The 14132-nt window shown below is 43.5% G+C and overlaps 1 protein-coding gene across 1 annotated transcript; it reads right to left on the bottom strand.

Annotated features, from left to right (window-relative positions):
• Positions 1 to 5048: 5048 nt before the first annotated feature.
• On the bottom strand, positions 5049 to 9598 carry LOC108939739 (ras-related and estrogen-regulated growth inhibitor-like protein). The gene is made up of 5 exons (XM_018761333.2): positions 9432 to 9598; positions 8265 to 8321; positions 7012 to 7085; positions 6235 to 6383; positions 5049 to 5430 (listed from the first exon to the last, which is right to left on the bottom strand). The coding sequence occupies exons 1-5, from the start codon at positions 9481 to 9483 to the stop codon at positions 5145 to 5147; spliced, it is 618 nt and encodes a 205-aa protein (XP_018616849.1). The 5' UTR covers positions 9484 to 9598; the 3' UTR covers positions 5049 to 5144.
• Between the last annotated feature and the right edge of the window lie 4534 nt (positions 9599 to 14132).

Below are 14132 nucleotides of genomic sequence, written 5' to 3'. Positions count from 1 at the left end.
AGAGTAAAGATGATTATCCTTGTTCACTGTGCTGCAGTAATACAGTCTACATTGTGTCTGGTTCAGTATCGATCAGGTCCTTCCTGTTTTATGTATTTTATATGCCTTTGCAGAGCTGCAGCTATTTGGATCGTGTGGCGGTTTTGGAGTTATGAGCACTTGCACTTTCTCACATTTAAACCCTTCCAGCCCAGAGGGAGAATTACAGTTACACCCTGCCAACAGCTTGAGGCCCTTTTCAAGTTCTTCCCTTGTGATTAGTTTATTTTTTGTGTCTTCAGTGTCTCAAACCCCAACAGAAACTTTCCTAATAGCTCACTTTTTTGACTGACATCATCCCTGCTAGACATATAAAATGCAATTATCTTGTCTTTGGTTGTTCTTTGGTGCCGCCACTGTAGTTATGCTGCTTTGACATCTTCAACACACAACCAAATGGAAATAGCAAGTAGTGTGGTGGTTAGTGCCTTCCCAGGATCCCAGCGTCCTAGGATTGAATCCTCGATCCTGCCATGATATGTTGCTTAGGAAAAAAGCATCAGCTAAATGGATAAATAATATGAGTGATTTTGAAGTTGAAAAGACCATAAAATGATTCGAACTGCTCACTGCAGTGTGACATCAGGACTACGGGAAGAACCATACGCTTCAGTTCCGATCAGCGCTTTGTTTTTACCGGCTTTCATCTCCGAGGTGTGCGTGTATGATTGCAGTTGAGCTAAAAATGAAAAAAAAAAAGCTACCTCAGTGCGTGGGGGCAGCAGCACATTTGCCATCTTGCGGACAACTTTATCCCAAATGATGATCTATACTTTCTTAGTTAGGAGCACGGACTCATACCCTCTCACCGACCATGCAGACCTTTCACCCTCTTCCCCCAGCCACGTTAGCAAAGAAATGGAAAAAAATTACTAAGCTGTATAAACGGTTAAATGTTTGTATTATGTGTCGCTTTGGAGAAAAGTATCAGCTAAATAAATAAATATAAATGTAAATGTAGATCAAGGAATTATTATTCCACGGATTATTTCTATCTATGATGGGCTGTTTAAATTCCACGCATCTGCGCCATAATTTTTGTATGGAAAGTTGGAAACTGACATGTTGACTGTCTTTACATTGGAATAAAGCAATTAGGAATTCCCTCCCCTCAAGTGTAAACCTGCTTCCTGCTGAATTTCTTCCATCCTGCCAGTGAAAACCACCGTCAGATGCGATTTTTCATCCCGCATCTTGAGTTTTCAGCCTGAGCAGTCCTACCGGTGTTCACCTGTGACCAGCTGCTACTCGGATGAATGTCCGCAAATTGCCTCGTCTCCCGGAGGGGACCTTAGATCCAGTGCGCTCCGATAGTGATTATGAGGTTTATTTCTGCCTCAGAGAGAACCACAGACACATTCACAGGGATTATCCCCTTTCAGAAGTGCTGCCAGTTCTGCTGCAGTTGTTACTTGACCCAGAAAGTACCCAGATGTCAGTTGGACAGAAGCAACGTGATCCCGTGTGATGGATCCGTTACAGAATGTGTGAAAGGCTGTGATTCTCCAGCCACCCTCATTTAGAAATGAGAAGGTCCCACCTTTCAAGTGGACTCCATCTCCATGGGAAGAAAGTGATCACAGGAATTTTCAGTTCCACTCTACATGCCTGAGCACCTTATAGACACCTGTTTGTAGTTGTGAGCAATGTCAGCAGATCTTGTAGACACCATGCCTTCTTCTGAAGTTATCTATAATCCCTCCGTGGAGCTGCGCTTAGCTCTGATGTGTCTATTCTGGGTTTCCTGTTTCGCTGTCAGAGGGGTCATCTTTGATTTGACCCCAAGTTCTTACAGGCTTTGTCTTTCTTCATCCACTGCTTTTATCCAGAGCTTGTCAGTCACAAGTTATTTCTACTGCTTCTTACTGCTGTCTTACTTCACTGACATACCTATCCACATTCTGCGTGTATTTGATATGATCTGCACTCTTGTTGTGAAAATTGTTTTATTTATTTTAATATTTTTCTTCCGTTTGTTTTGTGCCTTAGAGTTGACTTCATATTTTAATAGTTTTGACAGAGCAAAGCATGTTGTTTACAGTAATTTTTTCAAGTGCGTTATGCCAAATGAAACGCATGCTGTGCATTGATGGAGCAGAAGGGAGTTCTGTTTGTCCCAGTCTGGAGCTTCCAGAGCCATGGGCCAAGTTAAATCTTTGATGAAATGGCAATTCTCAGATCCCACGGCTTGGGGATGGCAATGGAAGAATGAAAACAAAAGCAGGAACCCAACATTAGCGCTTCTGATAAACAGCTCCACTGCCCTGCAAACTCGGTGTTGAACAATATGCAGTGTTCAGCATGGGGTCATGGTACAAAGGCACCGCGGCTTCTGCAAGCAGAAGATTAAAGAATCATTGCATAAACATTACCGATGAAAAGTCTGAGTTTTTCTTAACAAGGCATTCGGTTAACAAGTTTGATCAAAACACGTCTTCCCAGTTCTCAGAGGTAATAGACACATGCGTTGCTTTGCTTTTCTTCTGTCCGGTTTGTCCCATACAGGTGTTGCCCAGGTTGCCCATGTGTGCTCAAACTTTTGACTGGCGCTCTACAAAGGAAAGACGGACCATTGAGAGTTCCACCCTAGGAAGGAGAAGCTCTGAAGAGGACAAAATCATGGGTGTCGGTCTCACCACCCTGCCTTTGTTTCTTAATGGCAAAAGTGAGGGCTGTATGGTGAGTGGAGGCACAGGCCAAACTGTGGTGTGTGGAACATAAGGTCGCCATCTCTGTGGGTTTCTCTCATTCTCTCAAGCTTCAGTACAAAGATACAAATCACGGGCAAACGGATGGAGCAAGAATAACTCAACGTAGCACGGGTGCTGGAATCTTAAGAGTTTTATTATAATCTTTTATAAGCACGTGAGAAGCATTTGGTCCAAAAAGTCACTAGTGTTAAAAAATACAGTGAGGTATAACACAGGGCATCTTGCAGGAGACACTACAACCTGCAATCAAAGAGTATTCAGCAAAAAGCTGCATTTCATGTTTATGTTTATGCACACACTAGGCATATAAATTTGCTTATTTCAACTGAAGTTCTTATTTGTATCAACAGCAAAAGAAAAGAATAATTATCACCGATCATATAGAACTACCTACAGTACACTGTAAATTGACATACAGAGTAAAATATGTTGCATGCAGTAAAAAACATATACAAGGAAAAATTCATTTCAGTTTTTTTCTGAAAATGCAATGTCGTTAATTTAACACAAAAAAACTGTAAAAACTTACATGCAGACATTTTCCAAAATTTAACCATAATTGTTTGCAATAGCACCATTTTTTTGGATTATTTATCTAGAAATTCTTTTTTGCTTATCGAGCACAGCCGGTAGTGTAGTAGTTTGAGCTACTTCTTTTGTGACCCACAGTGTCACAGGTTCAAATCCCACCTCTAGCTGTAGTACCCTCAAGCAAGATACTTACCCGAAATTACTCCAGTAAAATTAGTCTGCTCTATAAATGCGTGAATAACGCATAAGTAGCTGAACACCATAAGTTGCCCTGGAGAAAAGTGTCAGCCAAGAATGTAATGTTTATTTCAATACATCTTGAAGTAAATAAACAATGATAAGGCCAGCTATATTTTGAAGGATTATATTTTTGCCTTCATCCCTTACTGGATTTACCTTGGACACCTTGTTCTGCCCAGATTTATACTGAGAATCAAAGGTGCTTTTGAATATACCGTCGATGTGTCAATTGTCCAGATATACTGTGCATCTACTGTACTTTTTACTACAGTCTTTTCCAGGTCCCATTCTGCAACATCCCTATGTCTGCTTTTTTTCACACTGAGAGCTAAATAATTCACTGAATCAGTCACTGAAAGATAATGTTGCTCCATGTCTGTTCTGAAGAAACTTGGTTCGAAGTCTTTTGCTGGCATATTTTGCCAGTAAAATATTTCCCCTTTATTTGATCATTTTGTGAAACATGAAAGAGAATAAATTATTAGGCCACTGAAATTAACAAAAAAATCAATTTAATTTATCGAAGGCAATGAATGTGTATATCTGTAGTAACTGAAATAATTTAATTTATCTTTAATCAGTGATGTTGACGTTCAACTAATAAGAGTTATAGTGAATCTTCACCTATTACACTGGCTCATTGTATTAGGAATGGTTAAGAATTTTCAAAGAATTTTCCACTTTATTTGTTTTTAATTGCATTTTTCATTTTTCTGTGACCTGTATTCACATGCTGAACAAATAGAGGGCAGTAAAATACACAAACTGTACTCAATTCACATCCACATCATTTACAGCTCCTGTCTGCTGTTTGTACATGTTGGTATCCTGTAACAAGATGATGTACTTTTTACTACAGTGTTCACTGTTCATGTTTATGGGATAAATGTTTATGGGATCCACAATTTCAGTTTAACAGGAGTTTGTAGAGATGACATGCTTTTGTTTCAGAATTTTAAAACAGTTTTAATGCAGCCAAATTGAATAAAATAGTTAAAAATTCTTACAAAGAATTTTTTATTCATTACTGCTATATCCAAGGTTTCTACAAAACTTAACCAGCCAATAAAGTTAGGGATATCTGTGCTGTTAAGCTTTTATTGGCAATGGATTCGTAGTAAGTGACTTTGGATTCACGAAGAATCGAGTTATGACCAGACTTTTGGTTTTAAGGTGATAAGCCAGTGAAAATATCGTTTCAAGTTATTTGAATCTTTATCTTTGTTCACTAAACTGTTCAACCAGCGCTAATTAAATGTGGGCTTAGTTTAAACAAAAAGCTGCATGGACAGGAGCAGATAAGGACCTGCACTTGGAGGCATTGATTTAACAGCTCTACAGGTCCCAGCACGGGACACATGTTTTAAACAAGTGATTACATATTCAGAAAAGAGAATTATCTATATCTGTGGATATTTTTATCGCCCTAAGTATTATGAAGGGTTTCTTCGGACCTTGAGCATGCCACTTGGACTAGCAGGAGTGTTCCGTTTCATAAACGTTCTTTTTTACAGAAAGATACAGAACTGGCTCGCTCAGTGTCCTGACATCAGGAGTCCAACATCCTCTAAAGGGGTGCTGCTCTTGCTATCCCCAAACCACCAGTCTCACAGCCTCCTGGCCTCAGACAGATTTCCTCCTTTTTCCAAAGACATTGTTGATGAGCTTGGCCATAGATTTAGAGCCGCTGTAGCGGCGGCGGTCCGCCCGATGCTTCAGGTGCTCCATCACGCTACGGATGAGCTTGATGAAAAGGCCCGAAATCTCCTGGTGGTCCTCAGCCGCAGACACCTCCTGGAAGGGACACTTGTGCTCCAGGGCCAGGGAGCGACCCTCCTCCTTGCTCACCTGCCGGGCATGGCACAGGTCCTGCTTGTTCCCAACCAGGCACACGGGCACATCCGCCTCTCTGTACCAGGTGAGAGCAGGTGAGGACCAGGCCTGGGAAACAACCTCACTCATCACACAACAGTGATGGAGCCCCTAGGTCTAGCGTTGGCCATATCACTGCACATGCATGCTCAGAGCAGCACCAAGAGTACTGCACAGGCAATTTTGAAACAGATTATGATGTCAGAACCTGGACTGACAGAAAATTCACTGGCTGAATTATTTTCGCAGACATTCTCAGTCCTTTACGCCATCCACACTCTGGCTTCAGCCGAGGTCCAAGATTGCACTTAAATCATGTGCACTCTGCTCACTGTACTTTGTTGGATGGTAGCGTCTCTCTGGTAGCGTGCGAGGGGAAGCGGAGGTTGCCCACTTGGCGCGGCCCCATTGCCCATGTGTGATAGCTGTAATTACCTCCAGCTCTACTGCTTCAGACTCCCATTTAGCATTGTTTCTAAATCGCTTCCCGTATAATGAATGTCCAACAAAAAACCAAGTTCTGCTAATATTTCATAATATTATAATTAATACATGAGAGAAAATTGGATACAACCCCATTACAAGGCCGATGCGATTGAGCGGTAGAATTAATTTTTCCATATAATTAACTTTGGGGAGCCCAGGGGCTCTAAATCCTCATAAATCTGTTTATGTAGGCTTATAAGGTAACATTTCCATCCACACAGCTGGCTCTGTGTTCATTTCCTCAGCCTAATAGAGCCATCTCTAATAAAGTGTTAAAGCCTATGGCACCAGTAAGAAGAGGTCCCACTTTCTGACCTCTGACCCTTAAATCCCTCTGGGTCACGGCATGGCTCACCCCTTGCAGCTCTCCATGCGAGCCTCTTTGATCTGGCACAGGATGCTCTTGGCGTTGAGGAAAGATAGGCGGTCGCTGATGTCATACACCACGACAAAACCGTCAGCCCACTCCATCGGCTCTTCCAGGATGCACCTGCTTTCCACATTCTGGTTTCAGAAGGGGGACGGGAGGGGGAAGGAGGGGGCGTTGGCCGTTTATCAGAATCCTACATGGTTATGCTCTTTTAGTGCCAGGAGGCACAAAACACAAGCCTATTGTACTGCAGATGCTGCCGAAATTAATGTCAGTGTCAAAAGCGCAGTGCTTTACAGTGTGATCCTAAAGTCTTGGGATATCCAGCAATCCAAAGTTGTCAACAGCAGAGACCATGAATGCAATCACTCTAGTGTGCATTTAATATCCCGGTTGGCAGTGATCACAGTATCCGTGCATACCCCCTAAACTAGGCCTGTGGACATGACTATACAAGTCAACTATGTAGGAAAATCCGCTGAATTATCCTATACGTATAAAGATTGACCATAAGCCCATAAGTCCTGTCCAGTGAAAGTAAATATTCCATGTGGAATCATGCAGGGATGGGCTGGGGCATTTTTAAGGTTTCATTACCTCTGTGGGGGTATGCCAGAGGGCAATGCAGGCCCAGATGTGGATATACCAACCCAGAGCAGCAATAACATTCTGTTAGTTACACCACTTAAAAAATGCTGGCCTGCTTTTACAGTATCGTGAGAAGACTATGTTTGCTGGAACAAAGTATACATAATTATGTACCTGAGAACATGGATCAAAGACTTCCAGATTCAGCTGTCTGCCATCGATGGAGAGCCTTTTACGGTATAAGGAATCTGCAACAAAAGTATAAAATGTCAGCAGCAATGCTCACTGTAATGGGGAACACGTGCGCCGCAGTAAATTTGCCTCTGATCTCAAAAATAAGTCGGTAGTTAAACGTGAACGGCCGTTTACAAGCATCGCCCGAAAGCGAAGACCGATACAATGTGAAACGCATCAGGCTGCGATACGGAGCCGTGATTACTGTGAGCCTCAAAAATCCCTGGAATGACTGTCCTGTTGCAGCAAATAAATCAGTGCACATGGGGGAATGAGCCACAATAGGAGCGACGGGAAATTAAACACTCCTTTGTAAACTACAATGTCTCAGGCCTTTCATTTCTGGCTTGTCATGAGACAGATGTAAATGATTAGCTATTTGTAAAGCTCCAAAAAACATCTCTGCAACAACTATCCAAAACGTAAACAAATGATTCTACATTGCCCTTTGTGCTTGTGTGTACACAGTTGCCCAGTGATGAACTAGCATCCCAACCAGTATGGATATGTCCTCGTTCCCTATGCTTCCAAGGTAGACTCTGGACCACCATGACTCTGCACTGGAAAACACACACGCACACTGGCTGAAGCCACTTGTCCCAAGCGGGATCACGATGACCCAGAGCCTAACCCGGCAACGCAGGGCATAAGGCTAGAGGGGGAGAAGACACATCCAGGATGGGACGCCAGTCCATCACAAGGCACCCCAAGCAGAACTCGAACCCCAGACCCACCAGAGAGGAGAACCTGGCCAAGCCTGCCGCACCACCCCGCCACTGTGCCCCCCCCATTGGAAAACAGGTTGATGAAAATGGATGACAAGTACAGCAGGTAGCATAAAGGTTTGCGTTGCTGCTCTCGAGCTGGAGGATGTAGGATCAAATCCTACCCTTGTTGTATTACCCTTGAATAAGAACCTTACCCTGTATTGCTCCAGTAAAAATGATCCAGCTGTATAAAAGGGTAAATATCTGTAAACTGCTTAGGAGAAAAGCATTAACAAAATGAATAAATATAAATGCGTCGGACTAACGCTAATATAAAGCTGCTCTTCATTTACAGAATTGTCCGCAACAGCAAAGTCCATGCATATCAATAGCAGCGGTGCAAATACATCTGAATCACTAGTGACGTGACTCTGCCTTCGTACTACGGTATCATACAGCATCGCGGTCAGAAACTCGAGGACTCACTGGTGTTGGAGGCGTACTCCCCGATGAAGCGCCTGGTCAGGAACCTCACGAGGACAGCTGGCAAGAGAAAGCAGCAGGAAATTGGACATCGGTACATTTCCTTCTGTACTCAATCCACCGAGGTGGCGGGTGAAAAGCGACCGCAGTAGATCAGAGCATGAGCTAAGGGTCTGAGATCCTGGGCTAAAACCAGACCCACATGAAAGGCCTGGACAGTTCGCTCTGAGGATTTGTGCATATTTAGCATATCTGGAACAGTTATTTCTTAGAGCTTTCTCTGTGTGTGTGAGAGACAGAGTCCTGCCTGACCATTTGAACACAGCTTCCTGTGTATAAAATGTCATTAATCTGCGATCGCGCGAAGGCCCGTTTTGGATTTCGGCACGCACCGGGTGTTCATCGCACGCCCCTCCTCCACCGCTCGGTCCCCCTGCAGCTGGCAAAATGTGCAGCAGCAGAAACGGCCCTCGGACCAGGCAGGACGGCGCTGGCTGTGGACGGCGTCCCGCTGTTTTATTTACTCTCAGCCATTTTGTCCCCACTTCGCTTTGAGCGCCACAAAAGGCGCCATCTTCCACTTCGCACATTCCTTCAATCACACGCCCGCTAATCCCTAATTAAGTCCTGGGTTTTAACGGCACTCGGCAGCTCCATCACGTGAGGGACAGTTTCTGCCCGTGCTGGAAATATGTCTGTCCCCTTGCTCGTTTCCCACCCGGGGGGTGGGGAGGTGGGCTGTGACCTATTGGAGCCGTGTTACCCTCACTGATTTTCGTCTCACTTTGTTTTGCTTTGTTTCATACTGATCGCATTATGTATCCCAGGTGTCGCTGAAAGTCTCCATTTCCACTGTCGTCAGAGCCAGTACACACACGTGCTCATATGTCATAAACAGTACCCCTCATCCACGCCGAAGGCTGCAAGGGTTTCTCAGTAATGAGGAACAGCTTTACTGCCTGCTGTAACTGATATGTGCTGTAGGGACACAGAGCGGAGCAGGACAATCTACCCTGGAGGCTGGTGAATAACCGCGTTTTCCCGAAACCCCCCACCATGAACTGGGAACCCATGCACAGGGACTCCTACATCCCTGAACCCATCACCCCAGGTTCCTTGCAAAGAGCGTCCGGCATCCCCAACACCTCTGGAGGCGGCCCCCGCTCTCACCTGATTTCCCAGCTCCCTCGCTGCCCAGCAAAGCGAGCTTGATGTCGTTCATGTCTGCAGAGAGTCAGGGCTGGCCAGGGGGTCGTCCGTTCCCTCGGAGATGCGGCCGCTCTCCTCTCTTCTTGTGGCCTCTTCCTTCTCCTCTTCTCTCCACCACTCTCCGCACTTCTCCCCTCTCCTCCCGTCCTCTTCTCTCCTCTCCGCTCCTCGTCTTCTCCCTCCTCTCCTCTCCCGTCGTCTCGTCCTCTCGCCTCTACTTTGCCTGGAAGAGCGGCTCCACCGCTGAAGAAAAACACACACGCGTTCCCTGAACTCTCCTCCCACTTGAGGAGAAAAGCTCCGGGCTCGGAGGGTTACTCAAAGGTCATCACGCCAACGAATACCTTCAGACTCCCGGTCTGTGGCACCCTCTTCGCAGCTTGGCCGTTCAGAAGAAGCCGATGGGGGGGGGGAACGTCCCCTACTCTTACAGCCTTAAATCACAACTTTTTCATTTCCCATTTTTATAAAACAAGCCTTAGACGTGTAATGAAAAACACAACACGGAGTGTTACGCTCAAGAACAGTTTGGCTTCCTTACTTAGTACCGTGCCCACGAGTGCTAAGCATGTACAGTAGATTTGTTCCTATGACATGACGCGGTCTCAGGATTGCAGTCTCTCTCTAGCTGTTCTTGTCGAGCGCCGCACTCGTTAAACATTCCCATCGCGTTGCCATGGCTCCTGTTTCCTACATAGGTACATAAAACAGATCCAGTAATGTTCTTGAGCCCTTGGCTCGTGCTCCTCAAACTGGCTGCAGTTACAGGGGTCCAGTAGACCATCGTCTGAAGGTAATGATTGCAGTGAACATCTTCCAACGGGGTGTGTACAATACGCTTTGACTTAACAACCTTAATTGCTCACATATTTCCGAAACCTTCCTCGGGACGTGGACAGAATCCCTCTCTTTTCGAGCTCGCTAAATGCATACATTGAAGCAAAGATGTGAGAGCACGCACGAGCGTAGCAAAATAGCTTTATTTTTCGGAACGGACGCGTTTCAACGGGGCGCCTTCGTCAGCGCGACCGTATATCGTGCGGGAAATGACATACATGCGTACAATTCTGAGGTCATGCAGTAGGCGATGGTGTAGCGCTCGAACCGAGAGCGCCGCATGGTAATCGCAAAATGGTGGAAGTGGCACAGAGTCGGCAAAAATGTTACTTCACAAAGAGAAAATATTCATCTTAAGGCGTATCACTAAATAAACAAAGTAAATACAGTAAAGGGGAGGGGGGGACAACAACAATAGAAAAGTTTGAATAAAATGAGGCCTCATTAGCATAACACAGAAGTATTAATAAAGGTAAAAAAAAAGAACTGAAACCAGGACTAGATTACGAAGAGAGTTCAGGGACCTATCTTTATTTATACCATTTTGATATAATATATTTAACAAGTTATTGTACCTTGTTTCTCTCAATAAAACGTTTGTCCCTCTCTAACCCTTTAATAAATATATGCATTGGCATTCAAATTAAATTTTGTATCATCACTGACTCTTTTTCGGTTCCTCTGTGTTACTAACACCCACCCAAACTCACACACACACTCACACACACTTGTTTCTCCAGTTACTCAGCAGAGTTAAATGAGCAGCCTTTTGTTACCCTACTATGTTTCATTATATTCCAGTCAAATGGAAAGTCACTGGTCCATTTCAAGAGCAATGGCACAGACATCCCGGGCCTGGAAAAGTACTCTGCGCACATTTGGTTTGAATAACATCGCTGCCGTAAAACAGAGCTGCGACACTCGGCCGGCATTAGCAAGGTGTGAGTTAAACAGTGAAATCCCAATTATTGCCGTGTGCGCACTGTGTATAGCACGCACCGCCAAAAGTAATTGCACTAAACGTAAATAATATATGGAAACTCTAAAGATAGTAGCTTTTTCCCTTCCAAAAAACAGTATGTGAAAAAATTAACTTTTTTTTGTTTTTTTTTAAATGAGAGGCCTTAATAGAAGAGGAACTAAAAGTTGGCAGCAGCTTATTTTGGTTTCAGGAAACTGTTTTAACCGCCCTGCAGAGCAACCTTTGTAGGGCTTTACTACTATAGTGGCCCTGCTACCGTCATACAAAGGAGGTTTCTTACATTGACGGTACATGGCGGATATGGTACTCCTTTTCTTCTTGTGCAAATAATTCATGGCTGTGAGAAAATGAGAAAAGTTATAGAAATGTTATAATGAAATTCTCTTTCTCTCTCTCTCTCTCTGTCTGTGTGTGTGTGTGTGTGTGTGTGTGTGTGTGTGTGTGTATGTGCACACGCATTCCATTGGTCTGCTGTGTAGATGTGTGAATGTTTTTAGGGAGCTTAGTACCATTTATCTAGTGGTGCATCTAACACCTTGGACAAGGGTGTCAACTAAATACTAGTAGAAAATAATTGTATGTCACTTTGGAAAAAAGCGTCCGCCAAATGAATAAATGTGAATGACGACATGATGAAGACATATCAATGACCTCCACCAATCTTCTCATACTTTCTCCTGAAATGGAGCAGGATTCAGGGTCGAGGCCGAGAATGACTGATTTAACACCGGGTATGCTGCGAATGTTACATTTTTAGCTCGGATAACACAGGGCTTAGAATTCCATAGAACAATTTGGTCGATTAACACAGTGTATCTCCCAAGCATTCCTTCTTTTCATGGAAAAAACATTTTAGTTCCACTAAATTACTCCAATCCAATTTGAAACTGTAGAAGCACTTCCTGAGCCCCCTCGTTCTCTATGGTAATGGAGCGGTGGTCTGCAGCGGGCCGTGCCCAATACACGAAGGGTCATTATCAAATGGACTCAGTGAAATAAGTTATTGTGCTCCTCAAACCACCCCTTCAGGGTTATTACTTTCACCAATAAATGGGATATCCAGCCGAGCGGTTTGCTGGTCGATATCTACAAACCCATTAAAACTATTATTGCTGTTGTTGCTGTTGTTGTGCAGCTGGTAGAGTAGTAGAGTAGTGGTTAGAGCTACTGCATCTGGATCCGAAGGTTGCCAATTTCAATCTAACCTACTGCTGCAATACCTTTGAGGAAGGTATTTACCCTAAAATTCTCCAGTAAAAAATTACCCAGCTGTATAAAGCAGTAAATAACTGCAAGTAGCTTAACATTCTAAGTCACTTTGGAGAAAAGTGTCAGATAAATGTAGTTGTAAGAAATATAATAATAATAATAATAATAATAATAATAAAACTCCGGAGTAATTGTAGTTTATTTTAACTGGATTTGTTGGTTGATATCTTAAAAACAATTAAAATTCTAATTACACTACTACTATTATCACTATACAGGGATAGATATGTTCACTATTATTGTAATACTTTTATATTATTCTTATAATAATAATAATAATGACGACTCCAGATTAATGTTAATCAATATTTAACTGGCTCATAGCAACTTAGGTTCCTTTAGTTCACTCTAATGAAGACTGACTAGCTGAAACTTGAACCTTTCAATTTATTTACTTGGCATAAAATTAATAAACATAATAAGCAATAAGGTCTTACTGCTTCAGCTTAGCCACTTTTCTTTTACTGACCAAGTGCTCTCTGTGACAAGGAGAGAAACTAGAAACTTTATAGGAGTGGAATTAGCAAGAAGTTTCTCTTCTTGATGCTGAAACACTGTCCAATCTTGAGATTCAAGTAGCGCATGCATAACAAATAAGGTCGATGGCTTTGCATTCTGGCACGGTCGCCTGCGGTCCCCAGTCAAGAGAGACGGTTGCTCCTTCCAGATCGTTTGATTTGTGTACTGGTGAGCACAGCTGGTGTGTAGTGCACAAGATCAAACAGCACACGCATCCCACCACAAAAGGGCCCATCACATGTCCTCCCCCCATGGAAACATTCCCTCTGCCCCATCTTCAACCGCCCCACGTGCAGAACCCACACATTTGTTCCCATGCATTGTGGTGACTTTACACTGACTCTCGCTTTGCTAGAATAAAATAATTCTAGTTTCATCCCAACCAAAACTGGAAATATTCAAGTTGATAACAAATAACATATTTTTTAGGTTTTTTTAAAGACTCTGGAAATAAAAAAACTTTGAAAAAGGCATTTTACCTCCTAGGGTAATGCTCTTATTGTCTCATTTGAGGTTTTACTGTTCATCTTCCTCAAAAAATGTCTCTGCACCTTTAGCAAAACATACCCGCAAACATATAAACACACAGACACTGTGGCCATTCTTCAGTGATATGACAATCTAAAACAGGCACAAGCATGGTTATGACTAATGCTCTTTGGGCAGGAAGGATCCCAGTTACTATTGTTCTTCATTACGCTCTGATCAAAAGCAGCGGGAAAACACACTCCGACTGTTCCTAAGACGTGATCCTCTTTCACAGAGGATTAGAGATGGAGCTGTCACAAGGGGGGAAGGAGGGAGGTACTGCAGCGGCCATGTAGGCCTGCAGATTGAACACAGGTTCAACACTGAAAGCGCAGTTAGTACATGGTGCTGGAACATCCTCAGGGGTTCCTGTCATGATCCTCAAGGGTTATTGCTGCTTTGTTCAAGGGTTCCAACTTGGTTCTTCAAGGGTTCCTATTGGGGTACTCAAGGGTTCCTATGATGATCCTCAAGAGTTTCTGCTGCATTCTTCAAGAGTTCCTGTTGGGTTCTTCATGGGTTCATGA

This window comes from Scleropages formosus, chromosome 2 (genome assembly GCF_900964775.1).
Source record: "Scleropages formosus chromosome 2, fSclFor1.1, whole genome shotgun sequence".
NCBI lineage: Eukaryota > Metazoa > Chordata > Actinopteri > Osteoglossiformes > Osteoglossidae > Scleropages > Scleropages formosus.
The sequence above is the reverse complement of the archived record's forward strand: the minus strand, read 5'-3'. Positions and strand labels throughout refer to the sequence as shown.

Bases quoted from the DNA above. Each gene is read 5' to 3' on its own strand.
- LOC108939739 (XM_018761333.2), bottom strand. From the start codon at position 9,483: ATGAACGACATCAAGCTCGCTTTGCTGGGCAGCGAGGGAGCTGGGAAA. The intron at 8,322-9,431 runs GTGAGAGCGGGG...TTCTCTTGCCAG, and splicing joins CGAGGGAGCTGGGAAATCAG to CTGTCCTCGTGAGGTTCCTG. The intron at 5,431-6,234 runs GTGAGCCATGCC...CACCTGGTACAG, and splicing joins CGCATGGAGAGCTGCAAGGG to AGAGGCGGATGTGCCCGTGT.